The sequence below is a fragment of the Pelophylax lessonae genome, assembly GCF_965119305.1.
Source record: "Pelophylax lessonae genome assembly, chromosome: 2".
Lineage (NCBI taxonomy): Eukaryota > Metazoa > Chordata > Amphibia > Anura > Ranidae > Pelophylax > Pelophylax lessonae.
In genome coordinates this window covers 658466681-658485680 of record NC_138769.1, presented here as the reverse complement: position 1 = coordinate 658485680, position 19000 = coordinate 658466681, and the positions used below count along the sequence as shown (strand labels likewise).

At 42.9% G+C, this 19000-nt stretch overlaps 1 protein-coding gene across 1 annotated transcript in view; it reads right to left on the bottom strand.

Moving 5' to 3' along the window:
- CDADC1 (cytidine and dCMP deaminase domain containing 1) overlaps positions 1-19000 on the bottom strand; it is a gene marked incomplete at its 3' end in the record, with an annotated part of 61196 nt that overhangs the window by 22432 nt on the left and 19764 nt on the right. The window contains exons 6-7 of the mRNA XM_082248185.1: positions 18177-18352; positions 4673-4862 (exon numbers count right to left, since the gene is read on the bottom strand). Of these exons, the coding sequence (XP_082104311.1) occupies positions 4673-4862; positions 18177-18352 (366 nt within the window). The remainder of the gene's footprint in view (positions 1-4672; positions 4863-18176; positions 18353-19000) is intronic.

The following is a 19000-nucleotide window of genomic DNA, read 5'->3' as shown; positions in this document are numbered from 1 at the left end:
AAGCCAGTGACAGCAAGGCACCAGTGTTTTCAAAAGAAGGTCATACATAGCAATCTATTTGTTTCTCCAGTATAGATTTCCTTTAACTTTTAAGGGGAAGCGGAAAAATTGGATTTTTGACTTACCGTAAAATCAATTTCTCTGATGTTCATTGACAGACACAGCTCCTGATCTTGTTGACCATTGGGTTATACTGCCTCCTATAGGAGTCGGACACTAGGCAGAAAAAGGACTTGACTAAGCCTATGGGCAGTCCCAGGAGGTATACTACCTCTCTCTGCTATAGGTACAATAGAGGGGTGGGTGCTGTGTCCATCAATGAACATCAGAGAAATGGTAAGTCAAAAATCCCATTTTCTCTTTCGTTCATTGACGGACACAGCTCCTGATCTTTTTGACCATTGGGACATCCCAAAGCAGTGTCAAACATGAGGTGTGGGAACAGCAAGAAAAAATTCCCAAGGCTAATCCATAGCAAACCAGGTAACAGAAGCTCAACTAAAACAACTGGAGCCCACCAAAAAAACAGTAAACCCCCAAAGAGGGAAGTAGCCGCCTTGCACACCTGCGTTACTAAATGACTGATGACGGAAGGCCCAAGAAGCACTGAGCGCCCGCGTAGAGTGTGCTTTCACAGGGAAAGGTGGAACCTGACCTTTAATCAACACCTTTGTGAAGACACAAGGAGCAGAGGCGAGACCAAAGGGTAATGCCACAAACTGATAATGCTCCTCTCCCACAGCAAAGCGGAGGAATCGTTGGTGACAGACACATATCGGAATGTGCAAGTAAGCGTCCTCTATGTAGATAGAGGCAAGGAAATCCCCCTGATACAGGGATGCCCCCACCGTGCGAATAGACTCCATTCTGAACGTCTGTATCTGCACAAAGCAGTTCAGAGCCGTGTGATCTAGAATTGGATGCACCTTGCCTTCTTTCTTCAGAACAGGATTGAATAAAACCCCTGAAAATGTTCCGAAGTTGGAACCGGAGCAATCACCCCTTGAAGCAACAGGTTTTGCACGCCCCCAAAGAGGGCTTGCAATCTGCTCAGGGACAGACACACATTAGAAGAAAAGAACCTTTCCGGAGGGTAAGAATGAAACTCAATCTTCTAGCCAGACCGTATCACTTTGTGGACCCACTTGTCTTGCACCAGGGAAAACCACGGGTCCGGAAACCAGCGAAGACTTCCCCTCACCCAGGCATGAGTGAGAGCGTGCACCTTCATGCAGAAGGAGCCTTGTCTGCGGGTCTGGAGAAACCCGCTTTGGACTTGCCAAACCAAGGTTGCTTGGATCCTCCCGAAGAGGTCTTGAAAGGCTTTGAACCCTTGTCAGCCCACCCTGTGGGCCGAAAAAACTTTCTGTGAACCAAAAAAGACAGGCCATATCTGCGACGTGGTTCCTTAGCCTGCAGAAGAAAGGTGCTCTTCCCCCCCCCTAGAGACTCCTAATGAGGTCATCCAGGGTAGCTCCAAACAGGCGATTCTCTTGAAAAGGAAGCTCAGTTAAGACTTTATTTTTTTTTTTTTACTTTTTAGGAGGTCTGGTCCGCAGACCAACATTTGAGCCACAAAACGCGCCTAAGGACCACTGCCGAAACAGACGGTCTAGAAATCAGAAGAGCCGCATCAGAGATAAACTGCAGCCCCTGGACCAACTGGTCCGCCAGTTCAGCAAAGGAAGGGGGAGGCTGATATTCCTCCAGGTCCTAGCATAAAAGCTTAGCCCACTCGGTCAGAGTTTGTGACACCAGGGCAATGGTGAAGACCGGTCTGAGTGCCGAGCCAGTCACAGTGAACACCCTGCGAGCCACAGCCTCCGTCTTCCTGTCAGCCGGATCCTTTAAAGCCGGCGATTCTTCTACCAGGAATCATGGCTGCCCTATTCAACCTGGAAACAGGGGGGATCCACCACCGGTGGAACAGTCCACTTCTTAAGGAGGGACTCTTCAAAGGGGAACCTCATAGCGAATCGCTTAGGGACCACAAAGGGAAGTTTCCACTCTTTTGGGACAAATCTTTCAAAATAGGCAGGAAACAGAAACACCTTCGCCGCTCTATACAGCATGGGAGTGCCAAAGGAAATCTGTGCCTCTGCCGCAGCTTCAGCTGCGTCCTCCATTTTTAAAGTCTCACGCACAGACACAATCAGTGTGTCCACCAGCGTCTTTTCGTGCATAGTTACAGGAGTGGTGGAATCATCCTCACTATCCGAGAACTCAGGGCGCGTGGCCGCAGACCCCTTAGGGCAGGCCCCGTCCGTGGCGGCCAGATCAGATTCAGGATCTGAGGAGACAGATGAAGCAGGGGATGGCGGGGGTGGTTTTACTACCCTGCCGCCCAAAAGCCACTTCCACCCAGTACACAAAGGACTCTAGGACCGCCGTCAGTGCACCAATAGATGGTTGGGACCTGGAGGGCCCCGAAGGCTCTGAGAGGGGTTCAGGTGGGGAAATGTGCTCCAAAGACTCCAATGAGGAATAAGGGTACCCCACTAAAGTGCAAAAAGACCCCGCCAAGGGACCCCCACCGCACTGGTAACACCACCCGGTCGCCAGCATCAGAGCACCCCACGATCCTGCAGCAGAGAGAGGGAGAAGACCCTACCAGACTCACCACCCCACCAGGCAGTCAACAGCAGCACCAGGATGGAAGCACTTCACGTGCGGCCTCCAGGAAAGAAAGAGGCCCAGGAGTCAGCACCAGTGGATAAGCAGGGGCTCCCACTGCTAAAAAACGCCACCCAGAAGGCTCCACGTTTCAATGCCAGACTAACGAAAAATGGCCGCCGTGGCTACACAAACATGGCTGCCATCCTATACAGCAAATAGGCTACAACAAAATGGCAGCCCCGCGTGGCTCCACAAGGCTCCCAGGAAGGATCCCTAGGGCCCAGGCAAGACACAGATCAGGAAGGGGTGCCATGGCTGGAGCCCCCACCAGGTAAAGCCCCCTCTCCGCAAGCCGATTGCCCCGGTCGCCAACAGTGCCCACCCTCCCACCCCCATCATCAGTAAAACACCCTGTCCCAGTCCCAGGAGGTAGCCAGACCACCATAAAACCCCAGTATAGGTGGAGGGGGATCAGATGGGGGGAGGGGGGGAAATAGATGACCCACAGGACCATTATACTCAGGGAGGGGGCCTAACGGGAAGGAGGGGAACCTGGGGGTATGACCATCCCTGGGGGGGTCCCACTGTCCCAGGGAGGGGCCCAGGTCCACCCCAAAACCCTCCAGGGGGAGAAGGGGGACAGCTACTCACCATACCAGGAACAAGGCAGGCACTGCTCCAGACAGAACCTCCTCGCCATTGAAATTGGGGACTGTCGGCCAGGAGGGACACTGCGAACTTATGCGAACTCGCAGGCCTGCCCCTGTCCGGTGGGGCTATGTCACAGATGACTTAGCACGGAGCTGCGGTCTGCACGCTCGCTGGCAAGACTGGGGTGACCACTGGATTTAGATTATCCAGCCCATTACCCAGTCCGGCAGTGGATTGTACATCTCACAGGAAAAAAAAAAAACTATTTAAAAAGAAAAAAATTGCCTGGACCAGAGATCCCAGCAAGGAACTAGGTCCTTACTCCTGACTAGGCAGAAAAAAAAACTGAGAACCTATAGCCAAGAGGGGGAGTATACCTTCTGGGACTGCCCATAAGCGTAGTCAAGTTATTTTTCTGCCTAGTGTCCTACTCCTGTAGGGGGCAGTATAACCCAATGGTCAAGAAGATCAGGAACTGTGCCCATCAATGAATGAAAGAGAAATGGGGCTTTGCATCATACTGTACTTGTTGTACATATCCTATAATCTCCAGGTTTTGGTCACACATTGTAACCCTATTCTAAGATGTCATAGATGTTCTTACATGTAATTTACTAAATATTTTTCATATTTTCATCCAAGCCCATTTTGACAAAGCGAACTTTGCTACTGTTTGTTTTGTAAACTGGACATTCTTATCTTTTTTCATATTGGAATTATTAGCAAGCATATTTTTTTGGCCCCGTTATGCCCCTACCACACAGAGCGGATTCAGCCAGACGTCGACCTGCTAAGCAGGGTATCTGCCCGCTGATCCCTGCTGAGCAGGTGGATGGCCGGTCTGTGTTTGCTCTGGTTATGAAGAATGGACACTGACACAGCCGTTCTCTTCTATGGGTGGTTTAGTGTAAATGGACCGCCTGTCTGTTTACACTTGACTGCTAGACAGATGGGGAACGGATCATCATCTGCTTGTTTTTAGCAGATTGGATGTTGGCAGGTGTAAACAGACACATGTCCGTTTACATCTGCCACTCCACAGAGGATAATAAATGGTACAATTGGGTCTGCCTAAAAAACTGACAGGCAGACCTGACTGGTTCCCCCATGTGAAAAGGGCCTTATAAAACTAGCACTACTTGAAAACCAAAGTTTTTATAACTAAACCTTTTATGCAATTGGTTATTTTTGTTTTTGCATACTTATGCCACATAAATAGAACTTTTGGTGCTTACTTTTGGTAAAGAACTGAAATGAGCTTGAAAGGAAAAAAGGAACTGCAAAAGGTAAATGCATCAGTGCGTATAAAAGGTCTTAAATTATTAAAGAACGAGCTGCTGTCATTTCATTAATACGGCTGCCCCTGATAAGCTAAAGTGACAGGTTTATTTTCTTCAACACTTACTACATATTTACTGACTCCCTTGAGTTCTGCAAACTTCATGTATGAAATGTCAGCCTTCTTTTTTCCAATATCTACATCTCCAGCATAGATCTGCTTGATACCAGAGCCTTTAATCAGGGGGACACATTCGTCACATGGGCATTTTGTCACAAAGATCATGCTGTTTTCATCCGGTTTAATCTCATTGTATCTGCAAAGGTATTGGGAATACATAAAGTGACACGATGAAAGCTAATGTAACAGGAAATCCTAAATATATAAAATAGGGGAATAGGTAAAGCTGAATATTCACTAGTAGAATTCGGTTCAACATTTTTCATTGTAAGAACATTGTAAAAACCTTTGGGGTCACATCGACATTAGTTTTCAACCACATTGACAAGAATATTAGAAAGAGCAATATGGAAATGTTTTCTCAGATGCACTAATTTCCAACAGTGGATGTGGTTTCAACAAAAACTCGCTAAGAACCTAGTGGACTTTACTGGTACCAGAGAAGGAAGGTGACCACAATGTAGATAAAAATATACTTTATTAGAAAACTATATAAAAAAAGATTTATAAAATCATGAAAGAATGCTCAGTTTGACCAATGCAGGTCTAAATGCTAAAGCTGCTTGTAATAACAAAATTACATTAGATTGCTAGAGGTCGATGCGTTTCGCAAACATTGCTTCATCAGGACCCGTTAATCTTGGCAGCAAGAAGCATTGGCCTACCTATAAAGAGAAAAGCATCATAATCAATAACATGTAAATAATAAGTGACAATAAACATGGTTAAAGTACTGCATCCATCGAGTCCACTTACATTAATCTACCAGAGTCCAGTTACAGATGGCGATGTAGTTGTTTGACAAACGTCCATGATATATTGCTGAATACATCGGGTAGCTATCATACCATTTGGTTCAAATGGTCTCTACAGTAATAAGAGAAGGCACAGATGTGTTACACAGCTGCTCAATCATAACCGGGATCAGTGACACTCACAAGTTGTGCATCACTTACTCATTTAATGTTCCCCCGGAAAAACATCACAAAAGATGGTCTGGTGTCAAGTATAGATTCCCACTGTGTACAACCGAAAGAAGCATAACCTAAGGATGATAACAATATGTACAACTAACTGCTCAAGATAATAACACCTTGAACAAAATCTTAGAACAAAACCTTACACAAGATATTTATATTGGTCCAGCAAGCAAAAACACTTACCAATACCCATACACAAAATATGCGTCAGATGGTACATCAAGAGCCCTCCATGGGAAGTGCTACCAAGCAACAGTAAGCCATCTAAGAATTGCAATAAAACCATATATCGATTTTAGGTAAGTAAAGATTGGGGGGTGATATGTGCCCTGTCACTTGGGTATTCAAATAGGAGGAATTCCTAGAATGTATTGCAGCTGATGATGATAATGAGATTAGGATAAAATCCTATCCCACCTGCAGCCAGCCCTGGTAAATTCACTAAGTACCAATCAATATCAAATCGCAAAAGTGAGTCGGCGCTGGTGGGGAACAATCTCAGAAGGGGTTTAAAAGGGAGTTCCCTATTCGCATACGTGTAGTACAATCTTCTTCTGATCTTCTGACTCACTTTTGCGATTGGATATATCGATTTTAGATTCCCTTTAGAGAGGAGTCAATGTAGGACCATCAGCATCCGCCTTCCCCATATAACCTTAAACCAACAATATAGGAGTCATCCGCAGGCCTGCAGCAAATGTTCATCACCATCTACACCTACCATATGCAGCTCATCCCTATTTAAAGCCAGTATTGGCGCAAAAATGACATCAATATCCTGCGTTCTCATCCAATCAATATATTAGTATCACCTGTGCCTACCATGTCCTGTTCTTCACCGTCAGCTATACCCAGCCAAACAGTACATGAGAAGGCGTGTGTATCATCTCCTGCGTCATCGACCACCGACTGGACCACATCCAAATGCTCGTCAGCCCCTCCTCCCCCCCCGCGCCAATTGCTGCAAGTTGCCCACGCAGGTCAAACATGACCATGCAAGCGCAAACCCGAAGCAAATGCGCACAAGTGAGTGGTGGCAGCACAAAGAGTCGCAAGAGGAGACTGGAGCTGGGCGTTCAACATTTCCGAGCAATCAACACACAAACTAGGGCCCAAAAAATGCCTTAGATCACTATTGATACAGGGTCAGCATAGCCGGGGACTATCAAAAAAATATAAAGTAACAAAGTATATTAGAGAATCTCCGATGTCTCCTACCACCTCAACACCACCTCCTTGGTTGTGCCCTCCTGCTCCCAGATTTTAACTATGCATGGGAGCCTGTGAAAATACATGGCTCTTAAATATCACAAGATAATAATAACAACAGCAACGATGAATATACATCACCATAATAAGTAAGGCTCAAGAAGCACATTATGTCTCCAGGGGTCCAGCACTCCCCTCCATGTATGTCACACTATAACCCTTGCTGGTCACAATATACAATTACAGCATTTATCAAAAAGTATCAAAAGATTATAATATGTTACTATTTATTCTACTATATACACTTTTTTCACACAAAGAGACCCAATTAATGTAATTAGACTGGGTTAACGAACCAATTGCTATAAGAATGGCTTATAGCTCAGAGTAAATTGAACCATGGACATATCATGTTTATGTTTGAGGGCAACATGTCTCCCTATGGGTGTATATAGGAGGTTCTTTCTGATATAATAGATATGATCATATATCCTTTTCTAGAATTTTCTAATTGTTTTGCCAACATAGAAAGCCCCGCACCTACAGAGCATAATGCAATTAACTGGGAGCAACTGCCCCAATTACACCTTATAACTACACTAATAGTTATGCACTGTTTCAACATAGATTACAGACACATACTAACACGCCCCGGAGCACCAGGGGAATATTTAAAGTTACACAGGGTAAACATTTTTTTATTATATCCTCCAACGCAGGACCCCCTCAACAAAAAGATAGTTCCCCACAATCTCGATCGTTATGTGTTGAAGAACAAGTAAATAATGATCAATTACAAGTTATAAACTTGTCATCCCAGTAACTTTCGCACATCGAGGTTGGGGGTCTTGGGCTTAGGTTTAAGCTTTTGCCCAACTTCTGGAGTGGATAGCTTTGAGGTTTTTAAAGACCTCAACCTCTTCGCCCGCAGACTTACATATAAAATACTTTTATGATGATAAATGAAAAATAAGGAAAAAATACAAAAAGAACAATGGAAAGGCTTTACAGTAAGAGATTTCCTAGCAATCTTATGGATCTGCTGGATGAGAATGAGTCCTCCATGGGGGAATCTGCCAAGGGGGGCTCACCAGAGGTGGCTCTGGGGCTCTCCCCTCAGGCAAAGCCCAGTGTGGAGTCTTCAAATATTAAGAAGTAGTCTACTAAATTCCCACTTTACAAACGAATCCTAATATTTGGGCGTTCATATCCCAAGTTACTTCGGAAATAAAAAAGATGGATTTTGGAGTTCCCCCAAATACTGTAAACAATCTAGCTCCTGAACAGTGGCAAGCAATAAACATACTACATAAAGATGAGACCCTTATAATTAAAATGGTAGATAAGGGAGGGAACGTAGTGGTGATGGATAGACACATGTATAGGGACATGTGTCCGAACATCCTTTCCAACAGAGTTTGGTATGCTAAAAATCTCTGAGAAGAGAATTCTAGAGTTCAAAAGTGACTATGACGTATTGTTAGGGAACGCAAATAGAGATTCAATTATTGACAAGGACATTTTTGAAGCCTTGCAAGTTCTCCATGCCAGAATCCCATCCTTTTATGCATTACCAAAGACCCACAAAAATATGAGAAAACCCCCAGGCTGCCCAATTATATCGGGAATAGGAACAAAAACTGAAAAAGGTAATTGTTTGGTTGACTCATTCCTACGACCACACGTGCTTGTGAGAATTTTTTTCTGATGAATCTTCATCTGTATATCTGTCCAGCATCTTATGGTACATAGAGGACATATTTATGGTGTGGAATTCTAGTGCAACATCCCTACAAGAACTTATAAATTATTTGGCAACCAATGCATTTAATCTAAAAAAAAAATACCCTGCCGAGTGATCCTAAGAGTATATCTTTTCTGGATATCAATATATGCAAACAGGAAAATGGCACATTGGGGACACCCACAGCAGGAAACACTACACTTCACGCATCCAGTGCACATCCTCAGCCCCTGATTAGGAGCATACCATACCTCACAATACCTGCGAACTAAACAAAATTTCTTCAATGTGGAGCAATTCGAAGGAGGCAAAGCTTTTGAGATCAAGGTTGCTCCTAAGGGGTTATACTATACCCACGTTGAAAAAAGCATATAATAAAGTATGCCAAAAAGACAGACACGAGAAGCTGTTTGCGAACAGAATCAAAAAACAACTTGATACCATGAGAATCGTTACCACATATTCTAGTCACCATTATCTGGTAGAGGAGGCCATAGCAAAGCATTGGCACCTCTTAACTGGTGATCAAATCCTGAAAAAACACATCAAAGAATATCCCCAACTTACATATAGGAAGGGAAGGTCACTTAGGGATCCGCTAGTCCGGAGCTATTTTCAGGAAGATTCCCTTATGACTGACACTAGAAAAGGAATGTAAAAATGTGGGATTTGCGAGTACTGTAAATGGTTTTTGAAAGGACCTTAGTTTCTGTTGCCAAATGGATGCACGCATACTCTGGGACATTATGTGGACTGCTGAACACAAGGAGTCATATACATTATGTTCTACAGATGCGGGGGCGTTCTATGTTGGCAAAACAATTAGAAATTTCTGGAAAAGGATATATGATCATATCTATTATATCAGAAAGAACCTCCTATATACACCCATAGGGAGACATGTTGCCCTCAAACAAACATGATTCGTCCATGGTTCAATTTACAGTTTTGGAAAAGGTGTTGGAAGATCCTAGGAGGTTGCAATTTTGAAAAAATTATTGCAGCGAGACGTGGATTTTCTGTCTCAATGTCACCTCCCCACCAGGCCTCAATGACACCCTGACCTATAAGCCATTCTTATAGCAGTCGGTTTGTTAACCAAGTCTAATTATATTGATTGGGTCTCTTTGTGTGAAAAAAAAATGTATACAGTGCCTTGACTTTTTACCTATTTTGTTACATTACAGCCTTAAGTTCAATGTTTTGTTAATTAGAATTTTATGTGATGGATCAGAACACAATAGTCTAAGTTGGTGAAGTGAAATGAGAAAAATATATACATAAAACTATTTTTTAGAAATAGAAAACAGAAAATATGCATGTGCGTATGTATTCACCCCCTTTGTTATGAAGCTTATGTTAAAAAGCTCCGGCGCAACTAATTACCTTCAGAAGTCACATAACTAGTGAAATGATGTCCACCTGTGTGCAATCTAAGTGTCACATGATCTGTCATTACATATACACACCTTTTTTGAAAGGCCCCAGAGGCTGCAACACCTAAGTAAGAGGCACCACTAACTAAACACTGCCATGAAGACCAAAGAACTCTCCAAACAAGTAAGGCCCAATGTTGTTGAGAAGTACAGGGTTAGGTTATAAAAATATATCCAAATCTTTGATGATCCCCAGGAGCACCATCAAATCTATCATAACCAAAAGGAAAGAACATGGCACAGCAGCAAACCTGCCAAAAGGCGGTTGCCCACCAAAACTCACGGACCGGGCAAGGAGAGCATTAATCAGAGAGGTAGCACAGAGACCCAGGGTAATCCTGGAGGAGCTGCAGAGTTCCACAGCAGAGACTGGAGTATCCGTACATAGGACGACAATAAACCGTACGCTCCATAGAGTTGGGCTTTATGGCAGAGTGGCCAGAAGAAAGCCATTACTTTTAGCAAAAAACAAAATGGCACGTTTTGAGTTCGCGAAAAGGCACGTGGGAGACTCCCAAAATGTATGGAGGAAGGTGCTCTGGTCTGATGAGACTAAAGTTTAACTTTTCAGCCATCAAAGAAAACGCTATGTCTGTTGCAAACCCAACACATCACATCACCCAAAAACACCATCCCCACAGTGAAACATGGTGGTGGCAGCATCATGCTGTGGGGATGTTTTTCAGCAGCCGGGAATGGGAAACTGGTCAGAGTTGAGGGAAAGATGGATGGTGCTAAATACAGGGATATACTTGAGCAAAACCTGTACCACTCTGTGCGTGATTTGAGGCTAGGACAAAGGTTTACCTTCCAGCAGGACAATGACCCCAAACACACTGCTAAAGCAACGCTTGAGTGGTTTAAGGAGACATGTAAATGTGTTGGAATGGCCTAGTCAAAAGCCCAGACCTCAATCCAATAGAAAATCTGTGGTCAGACTTAAAGATTGCTGTTCACAAGCGCAAACCAAGCTGGAGCACTTTTGCTAGAAGGAATGGGCGAAAATCCCAGTGGTAAGATGTGGCAAGCTCATAGAGACTTATCCAAAGGAACTTGGAGCTGTGATTGCCGCAAAAGGTGGCTCTACAAAGTATTGACTTTAAGGAGGTGAATAGTTATGCACATTGACTTTTTCTGTTATTTTATCCTATTTGTTGTTTGCTTCACAATAATAATAATAAAAAAAAAAACACATCTTCAAAGATGTGAGCAATATTCTGTAAATTAAATCATGCAAATCCTCAAACAATCAATGTTAATTCCAGGCATGTGAGGCAACAAAACACAAAAAATGCCAAGGAGGTGAATACTTTTGCAAGGCACTGTATAATAGAAAAAATATTAACATATTATAATCTTTTGATACTTTGTGATAAATGCTGTAATTGTATATTGTGACCAGCAAGGGTTATAGTGTGACATACATGGAGGGGAGTGCTGGACCCCTGGAGACATTATGTGCTTCTTGAGCCCTACTTATTGTGGCAATGTATAGCCGTTGTTGCTGTTGTTGGCAATTTTATCTTGTAATATTTAAGAGCCATGTATTTTCACAGACTCCCATGTATGGTTAACATCTGGGGGCAGGAGGGCAGTAATTTGCACTTCCATGCCCAACCAAGAAGGCGGTGTTGAGGTGGTAGGAGACATGGGAGCTTGTCTAATCTACTTTATATTTTTTTTGATAGTCTTCGGCTATGCTGACCTTGTATGAACAGTGATCTGAGGCATTTTTTTTGGGCCCTAGTTTATGTGTTGAATGCTTGGGAATGTTGAACGCCCAGCCTCCTCTTGCGTCTCCTTGTGATGTCGCTGCGCGTGCGCAGTTGCTTTGGGTTTCAGCTTGTGAGGTTGTGTTGGATCTGCACACACGCGGGAGCCGCTTGCAGCAATTGGTGGGGGGTGGACTGACGAGCGATAAAATGTGGTCCAGTCGGTGGGTGATGACGCAGGAGATGATACACAAGCCTTCTCATGTACTGTTTGGCTGGGTATAGCTGACGGTGAAGAACGGGACGTGGTAGGCACAGGTGTTACTAATATATTGATTGGATGAGAACGCAGCATATTGACATCATTTTGGCACCAATACTGGCTTTAAATAGGGATGAGCTGCATATGGTAGGTCTAGATGGTGAACAGTTGCTGTGAGTCACATATTGCTGGTTTAAAGTTATATGGGGGATGCTGATGGTCCTACATTGACTGCTCCCTATAGGGGGTCTAAAATCGATATATGGTTTCATTGGCATTCTTAGACGGCTTACTGTTGCTGGGTAGCGCTTCCCATGGAGGGGTCTTGATGTACCATCTGACACATATTTTGTGTATGGGTATAGGTAAGTGTTTTTGCTTGCTGGACCAATATAAATATCTTGTCTAAGATTTTGTTCAAGGTGTTATTATCTTGAGCAGTTACTTAGTCATATATATTGTTATCATCCTTAGATTATGCTTCTGTTGGTTGTACACAGTGGGAATCTTGACAGCAGACCGTCTTTTGTGATGTTTTTATGGGGAAACATTAAATGAGTAAGTGTGATGCAACTTGTGAGTGTCACTGATCCCGGTTATGATTGAGCAGCTGTGTAACACATCTGCGCCTCCTCTTATTACTGTATAGACCATTTGAAACATATGGTATGATAGCTACCCGAAATATTCAGCAATATATCACGGAATTTTGTCACAAAACTACATCTGTAACTGGGCTCTGGTAGATGCATGTAACTGGGCTTGATGGATGCAGTACTTTACCATGTTTATTGTCACTTATTATGTACATGTTATTGATTATGATGCTTTCCTCTTTATAGATAGGCCAATGCTTCTTGCTGCCAAGATTAGGAGGTCCTGAGGAAGCAATGTTTGCGAAACGCATCAACCTCTAGCAATATATTGTAATTTGTTATTACAAGCAGCTTTAGCATTGGTCAAACCGAGCATTCTTTTATGATTTTATAAATGTTTTTTATATAGTTTTGTAATAAAATATATTTTTTTATCTACATTGTTGTCATCGTCCTTCTCTGGTACCAGTAAAGTCCACTAGGTTCTTACTCGATTTTTTGTTGTTCTCATATATGGATTCGGTACCCCATTTAGCCTGTTTTGTTTTTCATAGTGGATGTCGTTTGGTAAAGCCCATTAATTCCAAAATTGAATCTTAAAAGCAAATTAAATCTTGAACTACTTCTTGAATGACATTCAAACGTACTGAGAATTTTCCTTTGAAATTCTATCAGTGTATATCAAGCTTTACTTATGCTTCAGACTTTACAAACAGTGAGGGGCTTTCAGGAAGTTGTATTTCTCTTATTTTTCCTAATATTAATCTAGTGTAGGCTTGTGATGGTATCAGATTTTCATGCTGCGATTAATTGATTAAGGTTTTGCCACGGTATACGGTATTATCACGGTATTCAATTATTAAATTTCATTGCTGAATTTAGGGACTTTGGCTCACTTATGCACATTATTATATAGTCAGTCAGTACAGACTCTGTGAACCAGGCCTAATATAGGTCATCAAGCAGTGTCTGGCCTAACTGGTGATAACTGGTCCTGGCGCTCGGCTCCGATCCGATGGCCTGGTCATTAAGAGGGCAAATCCTTGTGGTCAAGAAGTGGTTAAACCTGAAGGAGGTGTTGTTATTTATAAATTACTTTACTATTGCTTTAGGCCTGGTTCACATGTATGCGGGTTGGCGGCCCACATTTGCACAGGCATAGCAGCCCATTGATTTGAACGGGCTGCTATACCCTCATTTTCCGCAGAAAAAAGGTGCATGCAGCATTTTTTTTTAAATTCAGTGGCCTTGAAATCCATCCTGCTTTTGCACCATGCGACTTACCTGCAGTTCCTGCTCTGGCAAGCTTTCTGCGTTTTTTGTATACGTGGGCACGGCATTTAAAAACAGTTTGCGTGTGCAGCAACTGCAGGTAAGTCGCATGGTGCAAAAGGATGGATTTCATGGCCACTGCATTTTTTTAAATTCTGCACCTTTTTTCAGCCGAAAACGCAGGCATAGCAGCTCAAGCCCATTCAAATCAATGGGCTGCTATGCCTGTGCAAATGTGGGCCCCCAACCCGCATACATGTGAACCAGGCCTAAAGCAATAGTAAAGTCATTAATAGATAAGAACACCGGTCCTCCTGTAGGTTTAACCACTTCTGGACCGCAAGGATTTGCCCCTTTAAAGACCAGGCCATCGGATCAAAGCGCCAGGACCAGTCAGCACCAGGTAGGCCAGACACTGCTTGATGGCTATACAATAATGTAATGTGGGCTGCTATGCGTGCATGTGTGTATGTGTATGTGTATATATATATATATATATATATATATATATATATATATATGATATGCTGCTATGCCCATGTATGTATGTATGTATGTATGTATATCTCTATCTATCTATATATAATATCTATCTAATTCTATCTATCTAATTCTATCTGCAGAAACTTGCTTGTATTAGCAGTGTTTCTGTGTCTGAGCCCTGGAAAAAGCATGTGGGTGTGTGCTGAGTGGGAGCCGTCTGATTGGTTACAGGGAGGAGCTAAGTCTCTCACTCTAGGATCATATTACCAGAGCTGTTTCTATTGAGTGAGTGAGTCATCCAGCTCACTGAACTGTATCGATTCTAAAGTCAGGCAGACTTGAGGAGCAGAGAAACTCAGTATTTTAAAAATGCCACAATAACAATACCGTGGCTATGCAATACCGCGATATATCGAATTACCGAAAACCGGCATATGTCTAATCTAGTGTTTGTCTGCTCAAGAAACCTTCGTAATAGATTCTTATCAAGATTAGCTCTGTGGCTGAATTCCTAATATTATTATACAGGATTTATACAGTATAGCGCTAACAGTTTGCACAGTGCTTCACAACGTGAAGGCAGACAGTACAATTGCAATACAATTGTTAAAGGCTGTCCCATTCTATGGCTGCCCATAGAGCTGTCTTTTTTTTTTCCTTTTTCTCAATTAGCCAATGGGCTGATTGAAGTAAAAGTACAGATTCCCATCAACACAACATTTAGCTGGATGGGGGAATCCTTCCTACTGTGCTATTCTATTCTGACAGTGGGGACTCCTCAAAATACACTGATTAGCATTGCAGTCGATTGGCTGCAGCCACTGGACTGAATGAAAATCTTCTAATGTTCCCGTTCAACAGAGGTCTATCGTTAGACCAACTTTTGCTGAGCAGTAATGGCCATAGATAGATCACATTTTAGTTTAGGCTGGCCATGGATGGATCAAAATTTGTCTGCTTCAGCCAGGACCCACTGAATTTCAATCATCTATGGCCAGGTTAACCTTGGGTGGGATGCAAACTGTATGACCAAAAAGTCTGTAAACACTTGACCATTGCATTCAACTATAATGGCCAAAAGTATGTGGACATTCCACCAAAATACTGGGTATGCATGTGTTTTCAGTGAAATATACCGTTAATGCTACTGGATACAAAGACATTTTAGACAACTTTGGGCTTTCAACTTTGTGCATAAGTTTGAGGAAAGCCCTTTTCTGTTCCAGAATGACTGTGCGGCTATGCACAAAGCCAGCTCCATACAGATATGGTATGATGAGCTTGGTGTGGAGGAACTGGAGGGATAAGCCCTGACCTCAACACTCAACACTACTGAACACCTTTGGGATTAATTGGAACGGTTATTGTGAATAAGATCTTCATATCCAACACCAGTATCTAACTCACAAATGTTCGTTTGGCCAAAGGGGCACAAATTCCTACAGACACACTTCATAAACTTGTGAAAAGCCTTACCAGAGGAGAACAGGCTTATTAAGCAACACTGGTACCATGGTTTGCAATGGGATGCCCAGCAAGCTCATACATGCATTATGGGCAGGTGCCAACAAACATCTAGACATATACTGGACATTTTACCACTCTTAGTAGGATGCACTGATATTTTTAGACTTTACTAGATCTAACTCTTGGATATATAATTGTTAGGAGTGTGTGAAAATTGCCTAGTAGTATCCTATCCCATATGGGAAAAGTTTTAGATAAGAATTTTGTATTTACTGAACTATTTTTAAAGCACCAACATGTGTTTTTGTTTTTATATGAACTCTTCTGGCCCCGAAAAAAACATTTTTTATTAAATCTTTTATTTATAAGCTTTCATCCACTCTACTATAAAAGTCAGAAGAATCAAAACCAGAAGCCAACCTTTGGCAGGGACCAATTATTATTAGATCAGTGTAAACAGGGTCAGTTGGGTTAACATATAAAAGTTGCTTATTGCAAAAGATTTGCATGCAACAAGAATGCATGTTAGAAAACGTAGTTAACAATGTTTAAAGCCTAAGTGCAGCAAAAAATCACAAACAGAAAAATCAGCATGCAAGGGAGCCTGACTATGCCCACCCTGACATACTGGTTGTACCCAAGTCAAACGATGGATCGACTTGGGTACATTTAGTTTGCTCATACATATTTAATATTGGCAAGTCCCTGCTGAACCAGCCACGATTTTAACCATCTATGGCCAGCTTTACTTTACCCCATTGTCAGTTTAAACCTGCAGATTGCTTCTCAAGATGACATTTGGAGTGAAAAACCTCTACACAGAATTTACTGTATACTGTATGTATTAACAGGTATGTATAAATGCTCTGTTTAAATCAGTGGCTGCTTTTATTTTTACCAATCATTTACCCAGTAACATCTTACCTCAGGCATGTCCAACCTGCGGACCGGAACCGCAGGCAATGCGGCCCACTGCCCCCTGACAATTTATTTATTTTTTTGCTGAGGAGGAAGGAAGTCGAGTCAGAGGCATGGCCACAGCGGCTTCCAACTAACTGTAGGCAGAGGCTGCCTCGGAGGGGATCATCCACTAGTTGTGTTAACCGGTTGCCGACCGCCGCACGACTATATACTGCGGCGGTCAGCCCCGGCCAGGCAGAGTGACGTATCGGTACGTCACTCGCCTGTCACTGACTTGCGAGCCTATCGCGGGCGGGCGCGCGCCCGCCGAGGCGCGCGCCCGCCGCGGCTCGTTCACAGGCAAGTCAGTGCGTGTGACCGGCGGACTCGATGTCCGCCAGTCACACTGCGATCGCTCCTGTGAAGGGAGAAAGACAGAGCAGCTTGTGTAAACAAGCTGCCTGTCAGTTCTCCCTGTGTAAAAGTGAAGATCTGTCCGTTCTACTATGTAGAACGGTTGATCTTTGCTTTTACACCAATAGGAATGTCCCTACACAGTTAGAAGCACGCCCCTAGGACACACTTAACCCCTCCCTGTCCAATAAAGTTAACCCCTTCCCTGCCAGTGTCATTTTTGCAGTAACAGTGCATATGTATAGCACTGATTACTGCAGTAATGTCACTGGTAACCCCAAAAGTGTCAAAAATGTCAGTCAAGGGTCCGATCTGTCCGCCGCAATGTCGCAGTACCGAAAAAAAAAAATCGCAGATCGCCGCCATTACGCGTTAAAAAAAAAAACACCAAAAATGACAAAAATCTTTCCCTTTGTTAGTAAACGCGATAACTTTTGCGCAAACCAATCAAAATACGCTTTTTGCGATTTTTTTTACCAAACATAGGTAGCATAAAACAAATTGGCCGAAAAATGTTAAAAAATTTTGATTTTTACTTTTTTTTTTGGGGAATTTCATATAAAAAAATGTGAAAAATATTGTTATTTTTGCAAAATTTACGCTCTTTTTTTGTTTATAGCGCGTGATCAAAAAATCGCACAGGTGATCAAATACCACCAAAAGAAAGCTCTGTTTGTGGGAAAAAAAGGACGTCAAATTCGTTTAGGTACAGCGTCGCACGACCGCGCAATTGTCCGTTAAAGTCACGCAGTAAAAAATCGCAAAAAAACCCCTGGTCCTTTAGCAGCCAAATCCTCCGGGGCTTAAGTGGTTAAATTAGTGCTGGAGAGGGGGGGGGGAGGGGGCGCAGCACCGCGGGAACGTTTAATTACTTATATACCTTAACTATAGTATATATTTATATGCGGCCCGAGAAAATTTTTATACACTCAATGTGGCCCAGAGAAGCCAAAAGGTTGGACACCCATGTCTTACCTGAATGTTATGGCATTCTGCTCTGCATGAACAATGTAACGAAACTTCCTGATTTCTCTGTCTTTCTGCTTGTCGTCCATGTGAGGAAAATCAGCATATTCTGAACCAACAGGGAAAGCATTATATCCACAACCCAGAAAATACATAGGTCCTGTGCCGTCACAGTCTGAGGAGTCCTAGAAACAGAAGGCACACAAGTCACTGGGAAGTATTTACAGTTTGACAGAAAACCATCCTATTTAAGTACACAATGATACACACAATGCATTACACAGTTATGTTCCAAAACTGTGAGCTGTACTGAAAACACTCTTCTTTTGTACATAATTCACACCAAAAACGTACATTTGTGTTTTTTAGGCCCCTTTCACACTTTTGCCACGATTTTGAATGGACTTAAGGCAATGGCTATGTATATGGAGCTCAAAACGCATTCAAATCGCACCAAAAGTAGTGCAGGGACTACTTTGAAGTCATTGCGACTTGAAGTCATACAGATATGACCGGTACTCATTGGAAATCATGGAGTACGACTTGTCGTGCCACTTTGCAGTCCCAAATCGCAAGACAAGTTGCACAAGTGTGAAAGGGGCCTAAAGTGTATTTCCACTTTTGCAGTCAAATCTGTGTCTACTATATGTTTGCCATGGGTTTACACAGCATACCATATATATACATACATATACACACACATATTTTTTTTTTTTTCCTTATTTTGCTTGCCTTTTTAGTTATATCTTTGAAGCAGGTTTTTTAGACATGACTGCAAGATATTCTGAATTATATCAGAGGGGCAAAGTAGGGACAGAGTCAGTATTCCCTCA